This window comes from Pavona decussata, unplaced genomic scaffold (genome assembly GCF_977016875.1).
Source record: "Pavona decussata unplaced genomic scaffold, jaPavDecu1.1 SCAFFOLD_187, whole genome shotgun sequence".
Taxonomy (NCBI): domain Eukaryota; kingdom Metazoa; phylum Cnidaria; class Anthozoa; order Scleractinia; family Agariciidae; genus Pavona; species Pavona decussata.
The window spans coordinates 908,129-930,643 of NW_028145596.1; the positions used below are offsets into that span (position 1 = coordinate 908,129).

A 22,515-nucleotide genomic window follows, 5' to 3' on the forward strand; every position below is an offset into this window, starting at 1 on the left:
TGTTGACTCTGTTCGCCTACTTAGTGCATTGTTTATCTGGCGTTGGTGGCCGATTTGTACTCATCTTAACTTAAAACATTTTTGAGTCCCGCTCAACATGGCTAAAATCTAGCGATTCGTTGCATTTCTGTCCCAAAATATTACAATGACTACAAGACTAGTCTGACAGCTTCTAAAGCGACATTTAGCACTCAGCCTCTTACCACACGAAATTAAACGGAAATAATTACAGTGCAGGTCATCCATCCTTAGATCACGCGACAGTCATGTGTCTACGCGAGTCATACATCCCTGTTGATGCAAAACAAGTGGATTGTCGTAACCACTCGCTGGCCTGGAAGTGGCTTCGTTGGGTTCGTTGTTCGACTCGTACGCATCAATACTTGTCACTTTGTTTGTCCACATTTCGCTTGAGCGTTGACGAGTTGTGCGGGAAGAAGGTATACTCCTCATTTCTTTCCACTTCTGTTTTTTACGATTGAATTCTGCACGTACATCGTCATTTCTCAGAACGTGAAGAATGAAGATGAAAAATCCCTGCAAGAAAATAACAACAGAAAGTGTATTACGCGGCTTCATGACATTTTGAGTTAAAAAGATTCACATTTAGGAATTATAAGCTCTGTTCTTGATCTAATTAATTGGTAATTAGTTTAGAACCTGGTGACGTTTTCAAAATTCATCTGTGAACAGTTTGTTGTGTTATGCCTCTGAATTTTATATCAATAATAACCAAACTTTAACAGTCAGAGTATCCTTTTTTTAGTTAACAAAAACCAATTTTCTTACAACAACTTTCATGATTTTAGGTCATTCTAGTGTGTATTTGTCTCGATTACTTTTTGGTCAATTTTGGTGTTGTGAAGTTTTGGGGAATCCAGAAAGAGAAATATGAGGTGTCCTAGATGGCCGCCATTTGGAATTTATGACGTTGTTTTAATGTCAAACGATGTCATTACTTCTCATTAGGGACAAGCCTGGTCTAGATAGCTCCCTCTAATTAACGTATCCCCGAAAAAAAAATCACACGTACGTAGGAACTGAGACTGGCAAATGTTCAGAACAACACGATTTCCGTCAAATTTTCGTCCAGTTAAGTTAGGTTTTCGTCTTAAAAGTAAAGTAACCATTGACCAGTTACTTTCATTTATATTTTGTGGAGTAGTATTTTGATAAATTGCTGTGAATTTCGTTGAAATTCGTGATTCTGAATACCCCCTTTTTTTTTAATATCATTAAAAGCCATGCCTCTAATTTAGCGCCTTGCCTTTCCTTTGACTTAAGATTAAATGCCCATCGTCTCCTCTCCCCAAGCTTCGTAGATTCTTTACGGTAAAGGAGAAGTTACTGTACCTGCAGTGAGTTGATGATGGTAAAGATGTACTGAAATATAAGACCAGCATCCGTCACGCTCAGAATACCAAACACCCAGTTCATTCCAAGAAGAGGGAAGAGAACTACGTATGCCTTGGCACCTTGTCTTATCCTATCCAACCCAGACTTTTTATCGCTTTTTATCTTGAGGATTTCATGGACCGCTAGACCAAGAATGACGGTATTTATCTGAGAATGATAATTACAATAAGTTAAAAAATTAACGTTGCTATACAAGAAAATCTCATACGGGCTACAGACACAGACATGAACCGAGAAAAAAATCTTCTTGCCCCTTCTTCAATCAATGTTGCTTTAAAGGTCTGAGAGCTTTTGTTTTGTGGAAGGCGATGCTGACAAGAAGGTAAAGGGTTCTAAAGTTTACAATTTATGAATTTTAACTGGGGAATTTGTAAACCGGCTGAAATTGAGGCAAAATATTTTTGTTCAAACTTGTAGTAACTGGTCTCTCAGGTTATGACTAACATAGTACAGCAATACCAACAACAACATCAACAAAAATTAAAAAAATAGCTATTTCCTCACAACAGGCACTCGCATGCTGTTCAACACAGCGATCTTAGTCGGAGCCGTATAGCCTCTAGTAAGGCAGACTCATTCCGTGCTGGGTCATTTTCTTGGTTACAAGAAGAACGAGAAAGAAATCTTACCAGGCTTACGACAAGAACAGGTGTAACAAATGTCCAGACAAGGTTGTTAGTGAAGGAAACCCAGCAGCTACAGGAACAAAAAAAAGTGTTGATTGCAAGACAAACCTTCTATCTAAGAGTGGTAATTGCAAGGCAAACCTACGTACATGCGAAAGACTAAGGGTATGCTTAAGCCCTTTGTTAGATACCTTTAGATTCTGGTACGCGAACGACTACGAATACAAGATTTGAGATAAAGGTTTTAGGGAAGTACTAAGGAGATATATATCACAGAAAGCTTCATTTGAAACTGCCTGGATTGGCTACTTATACTAAAACCTTCAAGGACAGCTTCAATGTTAAACAACACAAGGACGTGCTTAACGTACTTCCTTCTTTAAATAACGGCAATAGTAATGCCATTATTGTCTTAAATTAAATTTTCATTATTTTGCAATACATTTTAACTATTCGAAGTGACTGATGGCTGAAATTCACTTACAAGTCGCCATGTACATAACTGTGTATACCGCCATCTTGGCTGGTGGCAATCACAATTGACAGCACCACAATCACAACAGGAACGCCTGTAGTGAGAAGAAATTGGCGAATGAGCAGTAAGCGAGGACGTTGAACTAATTAAGAATCCACTGAGCCTATTCAATGCAGTCTCGAAAAGGAAATTATATCAAACCCTTGCACTTGATGTGCAATTTCTCCGTTATTTGTCACTTTCTCCCGAAAAAGCACTCTAGTTGTCTACTTCAATTTTCGAAATTTTCACTTTTCAGCACCAATCAACTGGCAGTAACTTATCTGCTTTCCATATGTAAATGCAACTGGTTAGCATAAGAACTGGCTGCATGATCTATATGTGAAAAACCGTGAGGTTTGTATCAAAAGAAGGTCATCCCCAAGCCTCGCGTACAATCCAAGGCCATGTCACTTGGTACACAACTGTAAAATTGGCTATTATCCTGCGAAATCCCGCGAAATATCGCGAAATATCGCCTGATACTTAGCCGACAATGCCGTAGGCCGAGCTGGCTAAAATTAGGAGATATTCCGCAAAATTGAGCAGGACAATTTTTTTATATTGTTGCTGTTTTATCATTCGATACATTGATAAAAAAACACAGTCAGTTATTGTAGAAAAGCTGGAGACGTTATTTTCTTTGCCATTTTCTCCCCGACACATGAAATTACCTATATCGTAGGATATCAGTGAATCATGACCATATTTGGGCAGTGTTACAATGTGTTGAATAATAAATACAATTAGTTTGCATTTTTTCGCAGTTTTCGTAGAGTTGCAGGAGCTATTGGAAAGCAAAGACTTAAGTGACCCGTGCTGCTGGAGGACCTCCCACGGTCACGTGCTGACCTTAGAACTTTACAACTTTACATGTTGATTCTGTTGTTGCGATAGAAACACTCTTACAGTGCGACGCGCCTTACCGTGGCCACCCAACAAACTATTTTTTACAAGTTAGCCAATCAGGATATCTTCCTCCTTGTTCATTTAAATACAAAACGACATGTTTTCAATAATTCGTTGTTGCGTCACTTGCCTGTTGGACTTTGCGTATCCTGATTGGCTAAGTTGCCAACAAAAGTTTGTTGTGTGGCCACGGTAAGGCGCGTCGCACTGTGGAATGAGTCTCTTCTGACTGTTTTTTCCAACATATTTTGCCTCTATTTGTACAGAAAGATAACCAATGATTTCTATAAATTCCTTTTAATTCGCTAAGCATGCATTTTTTAAATAGGACTGGGCTCACATAAACCAATTCATAACTAGCAAAACACTTACCCCAGGCAAGTGAATAAACCAGGCGCATTCTGATAACGGTATTAAATACTTTGACCACCATCAGATACAAGTAAATTCCCTCAAATAACATCCATGCAAATCCAACAAGATAGAAATAATGTATTAATGCTGCTGCGAAGACACACACACCCTGTGGAGGACAAGATTACACGTATTTCTGATTAATAGTTAATTCATGAACTACAGACTTGTCCTGTTTACACCGTCTGGACCTACACAGTCTTTCTACGACAGACTCGGTCTTCAGTAGTCCGTTTTCACGAACCTCAGGTAGTCAATAAAGGATAAACGTAGATAAATGTTGTAGTTGTACTGAGACAGAAGTGTTGCGTTAAATACTGAACTTGTTTGTGCACTGAAACTTAGTTTCATGTAATATATCGGAGGAAGAATGTTTCATCCGACTTCCGATTACCGAAAAGTAGGTTGACAAACGAGGCGCAGCCGAGGTTTTTTCAACCATTTTCGGTAGTGATTTTCCTTCGTTTTCTCTTAATGAAACCCAGAATGGTCGATGGCAAATGAAGATGACGAATGTCTCCACCTCCGTCATTGACGGCGGATAGCGGATGGTGGAAGGTGGGTAGAAGACGACAGACGGCTTGAATAGGATGCGAAATGGAAAATTTAAATCAAATTCAGTGATTTTATTCAGATTCACTTGCTGCAGCCTTAACAATTGTGATCTTCATTCCAGGGAATTTTATAAAGCCTATTATTATTAGGATGAGAAATGTCTCTTGGAAAACATGAAGCACTGGAAATATCAAGGATCGAAGCCGTGAAACATTTCTGTACATGTGGCTCACCTTTGTTTCCGAGGCGTCAATTCCAGAAAGGAAGGCAATTTGTGCGATCGCTATGGAAACCACAAGGTTGAGGCGTATTTGAATTTGATCCTGATTTAAATTCCTGTTTGTGAGACAACAGCATCTCAGAGAGAAACATTTACATTGGCCTATTTATGGATCTATGAATGAGAGTTATTTTGTTTCCTACGGTGCTGTTTGTCTTGTCCAGACAGATACGTCACCCAAATTTCCGTTAAGAGGCCTCCCTTAACGGGAGTACCTCACTGGTATTTCTGTTATTTAATCAAAGCTGAGCTAGATTTACACGTAATTACCTAGCCATAAATGTGATAATAGCTCGAGCACTACTGAATATAGCCATTGGTAACAAAATGGACCATGACGTTTAAGTTTTAATTGGTAGTAGGAAGTACTTTATAGTTTTAAAAAGCCATACTTAATACAACTAAAACGTTCCAGTTAATGTTTCCATAACAGGCCATACAAATGTGGTCATATTGTTAGAGTCGTCGAAGGTTTTTGTCCCATTTTAACCGATTGTTCGCAAGGCGCAACGCTGCTGTACTTTTGGGATTGGAAGAGAGTAATGACATACTAAACTCACATGAGAGCGCAATATGTTATTATAGTAAGTACTTCCCCAGTGAGTGACAGGGCACAACCAACGTAAGTGATCACTTCCAACGCCAATCTGTGATCTGAAGAAACTTCCTATGAAAATAACAGAAGAGAAATATTACACTTATTTTTATTTCAAGACTTACGACCAGTCATTAACTCAGTCATGCAGTCGCTTAGTTCAAAAATAATTCATCAAACCAGGAGTTTCAATTCGTCTGTCAAATATAATAGACCAGTACAGGTTAGGTATTCCTGAAAAGGAGTCCTTTGTTCCATGGTGAAATTGTCTATTTCCATCGTTGTCATCCCTAGACACTCACTGGACGTTTTAGAGAACTATTAAGGAATTTTTGGAAACCTGGATCATTAGTTTTGGGTTTCTTTGCAGAATATTATTAGCTTTAGCTTTTTTGCATTAGTAAAAAGAATTGACGTAACTTCTTTAGCCAGATTTTGTCAGTTTCTATTTGTTTGTTGCTAGGCTAGACCTTTCTAATTCTTCGGTAAATAAGGTCACAGATAGCAATTATCGACTGTAATACTAACCTTGATTCCACTAACTTGTGTCAGAACAGCAAAGTTAGTAAGATGATTACAGGAGCAGGTGATTTCATTGTTGAATATTTTCACCAACGAGCATCCTTTGTTGGACCAAGATCCGTTAAATTTAGACCTGCAAAATCAGGGAGGTGTTTTTTTTAAAGCTAAATGTCATAACTCCGTCGTTTACGCTTTTACTTAGACTCCAACTCCCGTAACCTTATGAAGCCTATTACAACCTTCTATCGATTGCTGAGGATGACGTCATATGACGCCAAAAAACTTCATTAGATTAAGAAAAATACTTTTCATACGTTTTTGACCTACTGAGCAAGATATCATCGTACGAAATGTCTGCAATGTTCAATGCAAAAGCAAGATAACAGATCGTATTAAATTGTTATGTTTGTATTTGCTATCCTTACTTGATTGAAAAGTTCCAGAAAAGGCAATGTGGCGTTTCTTCCTTATGCAATGTCTAGAAATTTAATGGAAGGAAATAACAAAACTTTCAGACAACGTTCTCTGCTTTTTTAAACTGTGTTATCAAGGTAAAAGTAGTAAATGGTACTTCAGAGTTTTACTCATTTTGAACATACACTGCCGTAACTGAATGAAACTGTGACATTTTCTTCAAGAATACCAATAGGCTCAGGGTCTAATCTTCCTGCAATTATCCGGCTTCCCAACTTGAGGGTCTTAGATGTTATACTGTAAAAAGAAAAAAGAAAGAAATAAAGTTTAATAATAATAGTTCATCACATTTCTCATTAATATATTTCCTGTTGAATGCAGATTTATAACCTTAATTGCTGAATAACGTGTATGTTTGATAAAAATGCAATGTGATGTTTTTAGCCTGCTGAGCTAGGCCATTAATCTTGGTTCATGTAGAGTCTCCTGTAGCTCAGTGGTAAAACATCGAAACTAGAAATCGGAAGGCCTTAGGTTCGACTACTGTTGGGAGCACTCTTCTTTTTCCAAGTATGCCTGTGTCACTGTATCACTTATTAGATAAAACGGTTTTCCTTTTGGGAGAGCTGTTGGCGTAATATGGGAGTTCTTGTCCATATCAACTGAACTTGGCCATTAAATAGCGTTGTATTTAATTAAAGTTTTCGTGGCCTGGCCGTTAACATAACATGCCTGTATGCGACTGGTACTATTTCGAAATTTTTACTTTGGCTGACATTTTATCTTGTACGTTCTAACATTTTTATATTGAATTAACTCCAACTGAAATATTTTCGGTACCAGTTTAACATGGAAGTCATAAATTTTAAAAAAATTAACTGCATGGAAACGGACAAAACACTTCTACCACATATGAGACGCAAATATATTAACCCTATGTAGACCAAGCGGAGGAGGTGAGGGTACAGATTCCCTTCCACTCTACACCTTTTTCTTAATTTTAAGCGCAAACGACACGGAAGTTCGTAACTTCTTCAAAAATTGATCTGGACAAAATTTCGTAGGGTTGGTCAAGGCTCACTGAATTTAGTGTTACCACGGCAGCCAATTTTTGAGAGGCAATTTTTTTCAGAACTCGAAAGCTTATGTTTTTAATAAACAAAAATTGACTTTCTTATAGCAGATGTCACGTTTGTATATCATTTTCATGTTCTTTTAAATTCCTTTTCCATTAATCTTGTGTTGTTTGGTCGTTTATGAGGTTTTAAGGAAATTAAGGTATCCAAGATTGCGGATCCAGGAAGGCCGGCATTTTGAGGTGGTGAAGTAATTCCCACGTCATATGACACCATCACTTGCCATTGAAGACCTCAAAGGAAACATCTTTTGGTTGTAATAGCTTTTATACTTGACAGATGTAGTATGAATCATGGATGTAAATTCAATTCCCGGAAACTTTGAAGATGGAGTAATAGCTTGAGTTAAATCCAAGATGGTGATTATCCTAGCTATCTCCAAAAAGATGGGAGCGTTTTTTAAATATTGTTATGCCGCAAAAGCAAGAGCAAGGGTTCTAACCGCTCATCTTCCCGTTGTACTACGGTGTCCGAAGTATAAGCTTGTCTGTAAGCGTGAGGGTTAACTTCTAAACGTCTCAATTTGCCTGGGCTGGTACATCAAATTCAAATAAACCCACCCTTTCAACTGGACATGCTGTTCATCTGGGATCCATTGCTCGATGTCATTATAAACCATGTAGACAGCAACAACGTCTAACGAAAAATAGCGAGAGAAATAAGCAAAAGAAACACATCACATTACAAACTGATTCACTGCTAACGTCTGTTCTAACGTCTAATTCTTTGAATCAGCTGGTGATAATCCTTGCTATATTCGATAGAAACTACACGAATTAAGCCTGGATACTCTATTCAAAATATTTTGCATGCAAACGCCGACGCGATTAAAAAAAAGTAATACAGTGTCACCATTTGATAGATCCTCAGAGCAACTGCATTTTACCTTTTCCTGCAAACGTTTTCGACGGTAGGGAAATACTCGCCCATCCTTCCTTAACTGAGTATTCTGTCTCGTTGACGGAGAAAACGACTGTATCAATGTTATCCACAAATACTTTCTGGATCTTTATTGCTACAAAATTAATTGAAAAAGAAGGTGTTGTACAGACTTTCAAGTTATATAACGACCCAACTAAGATATAAACTGAAAAAGGGGCTTCACCCCTTTTACTGATGAGGTAACGTTTGAGTATCGGTGCTCCCCCAGAAAACGAAAGGTATAACCACGGGGCTCCATCCCCTTTGCGGCTCGTTTCTTGGAATCCGCCATCTGCAATTTGTCTTTAAGCCAGCAATGTCGCCAACAACGTTCAGTGAGCTACCACCTATGTACGATATCTCTCTACATCATGGTAATGCAGAAAGCCGCAACGCAAGAATTCATCTTCCAACCCGGCACTCTAATCTCCACGGAATCAACGGACGCTTTTGATTGGACTACTTTATAATTGTTTTCCACCATGCCCCACCAATAGCGTACCTTTACTGCTCACTATATAAGCACATACAACCCACAATTCTTTGATTCGATCTGACGTCAGAACTGGAATCTCTTAAAGGTGGACAAATTACATTATCAACTCTGTTCTTAAAACCAACCATTCGTAATTTCGTAGAGCCTAAAAAATATCGTTACTTTTATAAAATTCATTTGTATCTATTTCATTGCTCCCTATATAGAGTACCTTTGTTGCTTTTTAGGGATACGATCATTCTTATGTCCTGTTAACTATTGTTTTAAGAGCCAATTGCATGCTTCTTCTTAGAAGTACTGGGCGATTGAAATGGCATTGAAATGATGTCATAAATTTTCTAAATTCGCCATATTAGCATTAAGAGCGACTATCCTTAAGAACCTCATATTCAATTGTTATGTAAAAAGTAGATTTCGCTGATAACTATCCATCAACTTCTCTTGGCAAGTAGGTAACAAATATGAAATACGAACGGAGAAAGTTACTTTTCTTAAAATTTTAAAGTGGTTAATTCCTTTGTTCAAACCACTCCCTTCCTCCTCCGGTCTGTTCACTCACCATAGTGTTCCTGGGAAATGACGATGCTCTCATTCACTTTATAATGCATCTTGCCGTACTTAATCGCAAATGACTCCAGCTCCTGAGTAGCTATCAAAACATTGATCTCGTTCTTTTTGACCTGTTCGTTTTTCAAGTCTTGGAATAATTTGCTGGTCATGTTGGTTGCATTCTAAGAAAACAAAAACATAGAAGTAAGGCTTTATTTGGGATATAATTTGCTTGAAGACTATACATAATAACATAATATACACTTTGTTTGACTCTTAGGCCAATTATCTTTGTAACCAATTTTAATGATTATTTTTTTGCCAGTTTTCATTATAGCCCCAGACGCTACACTCGCTCTTTTCCATTTTCTATTATGTTTCGCCTTACTTTCTCCACAGTGATATGGGTAATTTATTAATAAATTCAAAAACCTCATGTATGGCTCACCCTACAGAAAATAAATAACATAGACAAATGTCTATGCTATTTATCCCATCCTATGAAACTGACAAGCGTGAAATTGACAGCTGTATTACAACCAATTTAAAGCTACCCATACTACTTTTCGGTCTTGTCGCATCAGCTAGAGGCTTCAAATTTTTAAACTCGACTCAGGCGCGGTGTATAAATTTGAACGCCAGATACGAATAGATTCTGCACCCTGTTCGACTTTTACTGGTCATAGGCTTGCGTGGAATGACGTACCGTGCTTTGTTGAAATTGCGACTTATCGTTTAGTTTTCACAACGTAAGCTGTGTTGTTTTACCTTCAGAGAACCTCTCCTCGTGACGTTGAGAGCTCTCATCAACAAAATGAAGCGATGTAACTGCAATGAAATAAATCAAAATTTGATGAGTACGAAATTTTCCTATAAGTAAATCAAAGGTTAATGAATGGATTCCACCAGACTGGGGAGATATATATTCATCAATGGCCCACCGAGTTTAACCCAAGGAAACCGTGTCTTTGCAATACCAGGACAGATTTGAATTGAATTATGGTAAAGGTTGAAAATAATACTTCATGTCCACACGATGTAAGAAAAGCAAATTGATTCGTGTTAATAAATGAACAGACAGCGCTGTATCGACATCACAGTACCATGTAGTGTAAACAGACAATTCTATGCTCTGCAGAATATCTGGAATAAATTTCTCTCGAAATAGTTCAAAATTTTCCGAAAATCAAAAGCCGTTCTTTTCAAAGTGGTACTTGAAGTATATTTATCCTAAATATCTTTTCAAACCATGGAAGTAATGTATAAAACAAGAGGAAGAGTGTTTCATCCAATTTCGAAACAAAGAGAAGCGTTTTTTTAAACCAAATTCAAGGATTTTGTAAATAGAATGAAACACTCTTTCGATTTCCTCAAACTAGTAATAATTCCTGGAGAAAATCAAAGTGAACTGAGTATGACAAATTTTTATGTTATGACCCCTTCGTGTTTGTGATTTTCTTTGTTTTTTGTCATGCATTATTAATGAGTTTGAAAATTACGTACACAAATCCACCTCGCTTGGGTTAGCATTTCAGCCCAAACCTCCTACATTGGTCCTTTCTGTTTACTAGCAACACCCATCAAGTTATCAAAATCTAGTGAATGTGGCTGATCTAAACATAACTTATTAAAGATGAATTCCCACTGAAATAAGAGCTACACAAAGCGGGAAAAAGCTCTTGTTTTCATCCTTTCTTGTATAACTGATATCATAGTGTAGTACGTAGAATAAAAGAGCGTGGAATTACTCGTATCTTGTGACTGGCTGTAACAAAAATAAATAAATAAATAAATAAATAAATAAATAAATAAATAAATAAATAAATAAATAAAGTAAAATAAGATAAAAATATTGAAAGCCAACACAATACCAGCAGCAGACTGTTTCTCCTGTGTAGACTTGTTCTTGCTGGAAGTTTCAACTAAGGCGGTATTCAATGTAAACGTCTCTTCTGCGTTAATAGGGAACTTAAGCAGCGACGACGGCAATGGCAACGAAAACGTCACCTGAAAATATAACTTTATTTCATTGTGCTAATTCGCGATTATTTCAACTCGCTCAACTTCTACAGAAATGCATGGCAAACTATCCAGTAACCAAATTGGTAGGAGTGGCGTTCAAGTTAAAGTACCCCTGGGACGAAAATTTCATTTTCCATCTTTTTGCATTTTCGTGTAGAATATGACCTTCTTACTCGTGTTACCAAATTTCAATCCTTTACGAATAAAAAGCTAAAAAAAGAAATACTTCCAATCGCCGTAAAGGATTGAAATTTGGTAACATGAGTAAGAAGGTCATATTCTACACAAAATGCAAAAAGCTGGAAAATGAAATTTTCGTCCCAAGGGCAATTTAAGAAAGGAAATGAAAAATTCACCGTCGCGTGCTCACGTTCTCCAAAAAACCTAGAATTTGGTCATTTCACGTTGTTGTTTTTCAGAGGACGGCAAAGAAATGTACCAAAATGTAAAACGCACGTGCAGAGCGATTGTTTTTCCTCATTAAACCTATTGTTTCGTTGTCGTTGTCGTCGCCGTCGTCGTTGCTTAAGCTCCCTAATCATCGCTGTTGCCAGCCTACCACTTTGAAGAAATGTGTAAACATATAGAATGCTTGTTGCTGTTGGAGTAATTAAAACAGGACTGCTTACCATTGTGATGTTTGCCGTTGTTGTGTCTGTTACTTTTGTTGTTTTGGTTGCCAATATCGCCGTTTTCGAGGTTAGAAGTTTTGTAGTAGCCGTTACTTGTATTACTTTACTTGTTGTTAATTCAGATCTTGTAGCCATTGTTCGTTCTGTCAAAGATGTGGTTTCTGGTTGGGTAGAAACTTGCTCAGTCGACGTCAATATTAATCCTGATGACGCCAGATCATCTATAGTAAGATCATTGAAAAACTCCAACTTTTGAGGTTACATTAAAAACAGGTAAATAACTCAATACATAATATGAAGTGTAAAGAAAAAGTTTGAACTTTATTCAACTTCGAAGATACTTATGTTTTAAATTAATGACTACTGCAAGAGTCAATCACTCTCATTTATTCCTGAAATTGTTTACACTCGCTTTCTATTTAAAATAGTTGAAGATGGAAATGTTTTAGCTTAGTGGTGACGTAAAGTAAAAATAACTGTAAAACTTGTAAATCAAGTAACGCCTGGGACTTGCGCCAAATCGGTTACGATGTATTATTTTGTTAATGATTATACAAGAAATATTATATCAAGAACACAAAAAATTAGATGATCTATTTAATTATTTAATTAGTTTTTTTACATCGTTTTTTCTTGTTTTAGATCCAACATTGTTCATCTTCTCCTTTCTGAGCAGGTAATAAATTATTGTTATCACTTTTACCCAGGTACCCAATTTATATTTTTTAATAGTACCGTTTGACGTCGTGCTGTTTAACCTACTTTCCCTAACACATACCTTTTTCGCAGATGTATTTGTGCTGTCGTTCGTTGCATTTTATTGCTTTCAGTTTGGCTTCATTCCTAATGATTACAAAGCAATACCATTCACCATCGTCGTCGTTATCATCATCGTCATCACCATCATCATCATCACCATCACCATCATCATCATCATCGTCGTCATCACTGGGATCATCGTCGTCATCATCATCATCTCCATCATTCCCCTGAGGTGTGTCAGCGATGTCATCCTTGATTTCAAGGTCACACAGTGATTGATCTTGCTCCCAGCAGAACTTGTGTTCTTTCTTCCAGCTAATATAAAATCCACAACACTTAACATCAGCAGTAACTGATAGCTGAGAACTATTTCATCAATCCTTTATCTTTTAAAAGTCTCTATTTCAACCAGCTTAAGCTTATCAGATACAATTGAATAAATATCAAGCAAAAGTAGCCTGCAGAGTTTGTGGGGGCATGATGGGGTGTATAAGTAAAATTGACGAATTGATGTGGCTATAACTTTACTTCCTTTTAAGTTATTAATCTAGAATTAATACGAGCAATAATACTTAAGCAATAGAGGACTTTTTTTGTGTTTACATAGCCTCATCTAAAAACAAGGGAGGCTGGGAAAATTCGAGACAGTTATGCAAACCCTCGACTGCGTCTCGGGTTTGGATAACTTTCGAGAATTCTCCCAACTCCCCGAGTGTTTAGACGAGGCTATGTAAACACGGAAAAAAAGTCCTCTGTTGCTTTTATAAAATATTTCTCAAAAATAATTCGACTTTTGAGGAGAAATTTTGTCTATTTATTCCTTTATTGAAATAGGTTTTCTCAATACACACTCTGGGCAATTATATTTGCTACTAGCCAATGAAAACGCGTATCTGACAACACATGAACCAATCAAAGTTCGCGTTATAAAAGTCAAAATCAAGTTGAAATGTGTTGCAAGCGTCAGCCCCGTGTAGATGACGGTAATTTCAGTTTGGAATCCTCGTAAATCTTACAGAAAAATATTGAACGTTCGTTAAAAACTCGATGAAAAGTTCACAACATAAGGAAAGAACTTCAAGATAAGGAGTTTCTTTGAGCTGAAAATGAATGTCACTGTGCTTGGTCGCTCTTAAAAGTGACGTGAACTTGCCGGATTTGGCAGCCTGAGAACATGGTTGAGAAGTTGAATCGCTCATCGTGCCTTGTGAAGTTTTGCTGGTTAGGAATCATAGCACAAGAAGCAGATCCAGATTGTTGAAGTTGCTGCTGGTAATAGTAATAGTAGCTCCAAAAGAGATATAAACATCATTCCATGCATATTTTAAAGAATCTTTAGAACAAATTCGTGGCCGTCCTTTTAAAATCGCTTTTCCCCAGCGTGTACTGTGTAGTTTTTCACTAACTAACTAACTAACTAACTAACTAACTAACTAACTAACTAACTAACTAACTAACTAACTAACTAACTAACTAACTAACTAACTAACTAACTAACTAACTAACTAACTAACTAACTAACTTAATAACTAACTAACTAACTAACTAACTAACTAACTAACTAACTAACTAACTAACTAACTAACTAACTAACTAACTAACTAACTAACTAACTAACTAACTAACTACCTACCTACCTACCTAACTAACTAACTAACTAACTAACTAACTAACTAACTAACTAACTAACTAACTAACTAACTAACTAACTAACTAACTAACTAACTTACTCACTGAATGAATGAATGAATGAATGAATGAACGGACGGACGGACGGACGAACGAACGAACGAAAGAACGAACGAATGAATGAATGAGTGACTGAATGAATGAATGAATGAATGAATGATTATATGAATGAATAAATAAGAATAAATAACATTCACTTTACCTTAGCCCTGTCCAGTATTTCTCACCCAGTTGACTGATGAGATTGTTCACCTTTTGAAGACTACCCGAATCATCGATTCTTGCCCCGCGTCCTCCGAATGCAGCACATTTTTGTTTTACTTGATTTCCTTTACAGGTGTCATTTCTTGGATGATAGGCCACAGAATCACACACTTGTGGCCCTAAATAGTAAAAATGGTAACGGGTTTGTAACAACACTAACGGAAAACTAGTATTATGATATTTTCGTCGGGCATTACGGCGTATTTTGCAGGCTAAAATAGAGAATTTATATTTTAGCCCGCGGCTCTGAGCGAATAAGATTGAAGAAAAAAATGTGGCCAACCAATCAGAACTGGAAACCATTCAACTGTTCGCGCTGTTTTCTTCCTTGCTTGTCTGGAACTCACTGCTGCCATCTGCAATTTGATTTGAGCTACAAAATACATGGCTATAAAACCAAACAAAGAGGCAAATTCTCGGTCGTCCCAGCTAGGTGAAGAGGACTCACAGGTGGAATAATGCCTGTAGTAGCTACATGGCCGGCGGGGAGGTGAATGTACATAAATTTGTCTTCGTCAAGTGTAAAACGCTCGGTTTAACAATTGCACAATTAACACTTATAAGTGACTATTTCTTAGCTGTTTACAAAATTCTGTTATTTTCCTTCCGTTCTTCACTATAAAATTTCCCTTAGCTTACATAATTTGTCGCAGCGAACACCTTAGCTTTTAGACAACTTGAAGACAACATATTAATTAAACGATTTGATCTACAGTTTTCATTTGCAAGCCAAATATTTGCATAGCACTCCTTCACCTGTCATTTTTTATCACGTGATTGTTGTCAGCAAGTGCAAGAGTTTGTGATCCTATGGTTCTTTCCGTCGGCTTTCGTGTGGTTTCATAATAGGCCTTATCACGGTTTTCGACGCCATTTTGACGGGTAGGCAAACAGGCTTGAAATAACAGTGTTTGTATGGAAATCCGATGTCAAATAATTTTCATAAAATATCGCTTCTGAAAAATTCATGAATTGGAAACTTTTGGCACCAGGAAAAGGATTTTAAGAACAAAATTGGAGGGATGCAGCTGTGACAGAAAGCGTCCAGTCGTGTTTTGAACTTTCCATACATTTCCCTGTATTTTTTCCCGCGAACTATTTTTAGCAGCAGTTCACGGCTAGTTCGCTATAAAGACAAATGTATGGAAAGTTCCAAACACGACTGGACGCTTTCTGTCACAGCTACATCTCTCCAATTTTGTTCTTAAAATCCTTTTTCTAGTGCCAAAAGTTTCCAATTCATGAATTTTTTCAGAAGCGATGTTTTATGAAAATTATTTGACATTGGATTTCCATACAAACACTGTTATTTCGACCCTGTTTGCCTACCCGTCAAAATGGCGTCGAAAACTGTGATAAGGCCTATTGTCCGAAAAAATCTTCGTTATTCCCAAGCGAGAAACGTCGCTCTAGCATCGTCCTATGTTGTTGCAAGTTTGGTATTGACGTTAAGCTTGAAGTAATACGAAATAGTTTTTGCTCGATCATTTCGTGACCAGAGAATTTGACAATTAGCTAAAAGGAAAATTTACGACATTAACGCTTCTTGACACTTCGGCAACTTCATGTCATCAAATATGGAGAAATTAACATAGGTAGCATCTATATTTTTATAGAAATGAAAGTGTGAAAAGCTACATGTAAATTAAAATCAAGCATTTGAACGGAAGAGTGTCGTGCGGCTGAAGTTCGTTTGCGTGCTTAGTGTCGGTCTTTTCTTTCTACTCATGAACATTTCAAATTTTAAACACTGAAGCTTCCCTCTGCATTAATTAACTAATTAATTAACTAATTAATTAACCTAATTTTGAAGTTCTCATGAAGGTTCATCCGTCTTATATAATGCTCGTCCCTGAAATGCTTTCCAATTACGGCTTGTTTGTGTTCCTCTACACGATGGAGGAGGTAGCAGCACGTGTAACAGAAATAACTTGCCGCACACAGATCACATGCAAACTCATATAAAACATTCTGTTGGTAAACTAAGGAAGACTTTCAATCCGTTTCTCTTAGGTCGTCAGAATCTTTTCGCTTGTAAAGATTGCTTGCAGATCATCATTGATTTTTCTTCAAGGTCATTAAGTTGTCTTCGAACCGTGTCGGAAGATTTTTGATCCTTATAAGGCAAGGGAATCCACAGAGGACTGTCAGATGCTGGAAGGTATTGCTGTTGATACTCGAGTCGATTCGTTTAATTCCCAGGATTTTTTAGTTTCAAAAATATGGCTTTCAAGTTCTTAAATTATCACGAGAGGAGGGAAGGTTTGAATCCTAAAGTTGTTCATTGCTATCAACAATTTTCTATATCTTTTTCATTAAAACCCCCCTTATAAAGAAATGAAATAAAAATAAACAAATTCGCATGTTCCAACTTAAGACGGGCACCTAGAAAGATATTAATTAACAACAAGATATGGTAGGAACCTGCTCCTAACGGAACCGAGAGCAAATCAATATTTCAGCAGGTCACTCACCGGTTATGAAGCTTGCAAATTGCAGCAGCAAATTACAACTTGCCAACGTATTGTGTCGAGGAAATTTCATGCTTCCAAGTCAATCGCAATTTCACAACTACACTATATTACTTTTGTTCTGGTGGTACTGATTGTAAACAAACAAAAGATGGTTCGAAACCTAAAAAGTTTCGTTTTTAGATCTTTAAAAGGAGCTGGCCGGACTTTCGTGATCTGTTGTTGCGTGCGTTCTTCCCATGTTCCAAGCGGAATTTCTTCCCTCAGGCCATGCAAATGCGCCTCTGGAAAATTTTATTAACAGTGGTTAGGTGGAAACGGTGACAGGTTATTTGTTTAACAAAGCAAATTTCCAATTGGAATTAACATACATTGTTTGGCTACCTTAAAACGTTTTAAACGAGCTTTCAGCTGAAAACACACTATGCATGTTAACATTAATTTTTGTTAAAGGGAAGAAGAATTTCTAATAAAATTTTTAAGAAATGCAGAGGGAAGCTTGAGTGCTAATTTTTGAAATGCCCTTGATTAGAAAAAAAAAAAGACCAGCACTAAACACACAACCAAAAAAAAAAATAATAATAATAATCATAATAATAATAAAAATGAAACAATAGAAAACACTCAAGCGGACTCTATCCACGCGAAAACTGTCAAATTTCTTCCGTTCTTATACTTGAACTTAATTAACATGTGCCTTTTCACAGTTATATTTCTGTACATTTATGCCTCCTATGTCAATTTGTTCACATTTGGCGATGATGACACGAAGTCGTCGAAACGTCGCGCCGTGCAATATTTTTTTTACCTTTTTTTAATTTCCCTTTTAAAATGTTTATCAAAGTCGATCCTTATTGGATGTCAACTTTGGACTGATGAATGAAAGAGAAGATTTTTTTAATAAGTCAGCTTAGCATCTCTACAATCCTGGGCCTTTTCTTTCTAATTAACGTTTGCTTGAGTCGGTTTTTAAAAGTAGTTTTTTAATGCCTTAAAAGTTCATTGGCAACAAAGCACAAACCGAAACTAACTATAAACACAGCTGTTGTAGCTCCTGCAAAATGAAAGACCTTAAATAAATATATACATAAAAAAATAAATTGAAATGTCAGGGAAAATAAACCTGAACTTTAAAAAGTTAATTAGAGGTTCAGCTAGTACTGGCAGAAATTATTATTATTTTTTTTTTCAAATTTAGTTTTACAACTGCGAATCGTATACATTTATTATCAGTTTTACGCAGTGTAATATTAAAGTTAAAGTTTTTCTTTTCCGACAGTTTATGTATAGTTTTAACGTCAGTAAATCCATTTAAGCCACCTCACTTTTCTTGGGATGATATAAATATAAACAGTGTGTAATGAAAGGTAAAGTAACACAAAAGAATAAAATTAAGAAAATTCATCGCTGATGCCACTAAATATTTAGTGCATTAAAGGACATCTAATAAGTTGATCCTTTTTTTCTTGTAGCAACAGTTTCAAGTTATTGGGGTTTTCCCTCGTGAAGCGTTATCATGGGTTTTCTTAAAGTAACCAAGGTGATTTGAAGAGGATTTGACATGTCCTCTTGAAAGTTGAAGTAGTCCTATGTTTCCTGGCTAGTGAAAACCTTTAAGCGGATTTTAAATTAGCTTTTTCAAAGCCACACAATAAGCTGAATTTGCAAATGACCTTGAACTGCTTATACTGACCTTTTTTGGTAAATATATTTAAAGTTTCATCCATAAAACGGTGCGAACAAATTATAGTTATGACTACAAGATGTTTCGATTTGCATAATTTTCTTATTTAAATAAAACACAGGCAAACAACATAACAACAACAACAACAACAACAACAACAACAACAACAACAATTTGTTTATTTATTTACAAATTATGATGATATAAGTTGCTTGTCCCGAAAATAGCCACAAAGCTAGTCGAGGCGGGACAAGACGAGCTGGAAAACGGGAAAAAAAACTATTCTTGCATTATAACGCAGATTTAAATAAGGCTATGCAACAAAATAAAAGTAAATCATATGTAATTTTTATTATCATTAATATTACAATAGAAAAGAAATGAACAGGGAAAAGGAGAATCAGGTTATACCAGTAAAAGAGAAGGACATGAGTGATCAGTTTTTCATTCGGTCAACATATTTTTAATAAGCTTTACAATTTACCGTTACTGAATGTTTAAAAGAAAAGCGACTGGAAGCGAGGCGAGATATTAAATTTGCTTAGACTTATCTGTTTATTGAAGCAACGACGAAGCTCGAAATACTGAAAATATTTTCTCATTAATTTTTCATCAGCTTAGTAGTTTTGCGGTTAGGTTTGCAGTTTGCCTAGTTCCTAGGCCTCTCTCTGTTTCGGGTCACGTGGTCCGAACAAAAACGCGAGGCCTAGACAAAAATCAAAAATTGAGACAAATGTTTCAATTTTTTCTGACGTGAAATTTCACGTTGAGCGGCTCGCGCAATGGCGGGAAAATCGGAAGAAGTAGTAAGTTCGAACTCATTTTCGACGCAAATGCTTCGGTCGACAAGTTTCTTTCGAGTATATAAGAGTTGTTAGTTGCTAGTACTTTGTGAGCAGTGGCTCTTTGTCTATGTTCTGGTTGGAAAATAATAACAAATTGCTTGTGTCATGTTGAACACTTTGTGTTTATTTTTATCGGTGTGTTCTACCAAAACATTCAGGAATAAGGACTAAGTGGACTATTTCTTAGTGTTGTGATCACCACTTGACTTGAAACAAAAGCCAGTGACATCTTTTATGAGCAAAATTAAGCACACAATGGAAACCAGTGGTTTCAGCAACACCAAGAAACACTCATGCCTTGGAATATCTGAAGTCTATTATTCCCTTCCCAAGCTTGCTTTAAAACGATATTTTACTGCAATTACACATTGTCAAATAACTAGGCATCAAAATCAAATTTGAATCAAAATTCAGTTCACAAGTGCCTTTAATTAAATGAACTTAAACGAAACATTCACATCTTGAGCTTACTGTAACGAATTACAAGAAATAGCCGTTACAGAAATGAAAGTTCTTCACTTGCAGAGACAATTTCCGTTAGGCGGGAAAATTCTAACCTGGGACAGCTTTGGCATTCAAAATTGCCATCTCAGCTTCCATTCTAGTGATGACCTCGCCCTCAGCTAAGTAGAAAAAACTGTGTTTCGCAAGTTCAATAATGGTACGGACTCTGAGTTGTTAGCGATGGCTGTTCAGTCCCAAATAGCATCAGCGAAGCTGCTCTGAAACAGCAGTTTCCATCTCCGAAGGTTTTGAGCGCAAAAAATTCCACATACTGCTCCGTCGGAATAGGGTCACAAGAGCTAAAGATTGCAAGTTTGCAAAGATGGCAACAGTCGATCTACAATTACACATGCAACCACAGGGGTTTTGAAACCATAATTTACCGCTGTTTGCAACATCTTACATAAACCCGTAAAGTTCACCATGTTTAAAAATAAAACAAATGCATGCGCAGTCTGTTTTTGTCTAAGCTTTCCCCGCTCGTTCGCCTCGGATACGTCACCGAAACGAATTGACTGTGAGGGCCTGGGAGTAAGCCATAGAGGGACTAGGCAAGTTTGCAGTTAAAATTTATGAGGCATATTACTATTACTGTTCGGCATCGGTGTGCCAGTCTATTTAGCAATTTTTTTCACTCTACAGTTGAACCTCTCCACAACGGCCACCTTGGGGACAGAAGAAAGTGGCCGTTGTGGAGAGGTGGCCGTTATGGGAAGGTAGGGGTGTAATATGACACCTTTTTTTTTCAGGAAGTACAACATGTTTATTGTGCCAAGTTCATGCTTACTGTAGCCTAAAATGACAATCCAATCTTAAATAATATATATATATAGATAAATTACACGATAAAAACGTAAATAATGCTTTGAATCAAAATGCTGAAAAGACGAAACGAGCAAGGTTCGCAGCATTCGCTATATTATTGCAGAAAATTTATGCTTACTGCAGCATATAAATGAAACACAATCAAAATACGTATATCATTAAAATTGATACAGAAACGTAATGTTCCGAAGACAAATGTGGATTACTGCATCAGTTTATAAAAAAAAAAAGGTTTTTACAAAAAAACTGTACTGGCCGTTGTCGAGAGGTTATTTTGGCAGTTGGGGACGCACCTTAGTGGCCGTTGCCGTTGTAGAGAGGTGGCCGTTGTAGAGAGGTTTAAACAAGAGCTAATGTGTGGACTGTCCGCCGGGACAAAAAAAATTTGGCCGTTGTAGAGAGGTGGCCGTTATGGAGAGGTGGCCGTTAGTGGAGGTTCAACTGTAGTTAACTGATGCGGCATATGCAAGGTGAAAGGATAAACATTGACGCCTGTAGTGTTGAATTAGTAGTTGGTGGTTTAAGTAATGTCTTAAAAAACGAGCCGGAGTATTTTATCGGCTGCGAGTTTTTTGAACGGCTTTAAAAACATTCCTGGAAAAGTGTGTGTCAATAGAGTTCATAACAATTATGCTTTTGTGAACGTTGGAAATTAGCGTACGAGAAAAACACCGCATACTGATGAGGAGGAGATTTATCGAAATAAAGTCACCCCACGTGATGTATCATCGACCACTTGATAGGTCAATGGGCTTATGAATTATTGAGTTAATGAAATACTGAAGATGCAAGAAACATACAGAACACATCAAAATTGTTAAATATCCTTAATTTGAAAGCAGCACCATCAAATGGAGAGATTTTAATAATTTATAAGGAATTGTATGGCCGCCATGCTGGAGACGCTGACTTTGTTCCTAACATATTTTTCAGTTACTATGTTCACGAATATATCACGGTATTCTTGTGTAAACAGTACCAAAGCATTAATGCATTTCCTTGACGTTAGCTTAAAAAAAAAAAGGTCACTTCGATAAGCGGTTATTGTTGGTCACGTAACCAGTTCCAAACAATGCAAATTTTTGAGATTTTAGCCCTTACTGGATTATGAATGTAAATAGTTAATTAAAAAAAAATGCTTATATTTTCTACGCTCTCTGAGCTAAATTTACCGGCGATTTAAACAAGTAAAATAGCTTTTAAAGGTGCTCTCATTTCGTCAACGCATCGTCTTGGCTCTCGTTTTAAGGATAAAGAAGCCAACACCCTTCTATTAGCCGGGTGTTAATTAAATTCCTTTACAAAAGCCACAAATGTGTGATGACAATTCATTCATTAGGGGAATAAAACAAATTAAATTACATTGTGGTTGAGAGATAAATAATTGATTTCTTATGTTTTATTTCTGAGAGCTACGCAGCTAAGCTGGAAATTTAATATATCGAAATTGGTATATTCTGCGGTTCAACG

At 36.8% G+C, this 22,515-nt stretch overlaps 1 protein-coding gene across 2 annotated transcripts; it reads right to left on the reverse strand.

Moving 5' to 3' along the window:
- Positions 1 to 255: 255 nt before the first annotated feature.
- On the reverse strand, positions 256 to 17,362 carry LOC146462493 (adhesion G-protein coupled receptor G2-like). 2 transcript variants are annotated; one of them, XM_085085581.1, is made up of 19 exons: positions 17,191 to 17,362; positions 14,655 to 14,835; positions 12,780 to 13,078; positions 11,999 to 12,222; positions 11,214 to 11,354; positions 10,116 to 10,175; positions 9,358 to 9,529; positions 8,268 to 8,396; positions 7,942 to 8,017; positions 6,431 to 6,542; positions 6,257 to 6,309; positions 5,838 to 5,964; positions 5,275 to 5,381; positions 4,668 to 4,770; positions 3,838 to 3,988; positions 2,527 to 2,611; positions 2,046 to 2,112; positions 1,354 to 1,563; positions 256 to 537 (listed from the first exon to the last, which is right to left on the reverse strand). In XM_085085581.1, exons 1-19 carry the CDS (start codon positions 17,258 to 17,260, stop codon positions 265 to 267), a joined length of 2,640 nt encoding a protein of 879 aa, XP_084941707.1. In that variant the 5' UTR covers positions 17,261 to 17,362; the 3' UTR covers positions 256 to 264. The 2 variants fall into 2 exon arrangements, with proteins under 2 accessions (XP_084941707.1, XP_084941708.1); XM_085085582.1 differs by lacking the exon at positions 11,214 to 11,354.
- Positions 17,363 to 22,515: the final 5,153 nt, after the last annotated feature.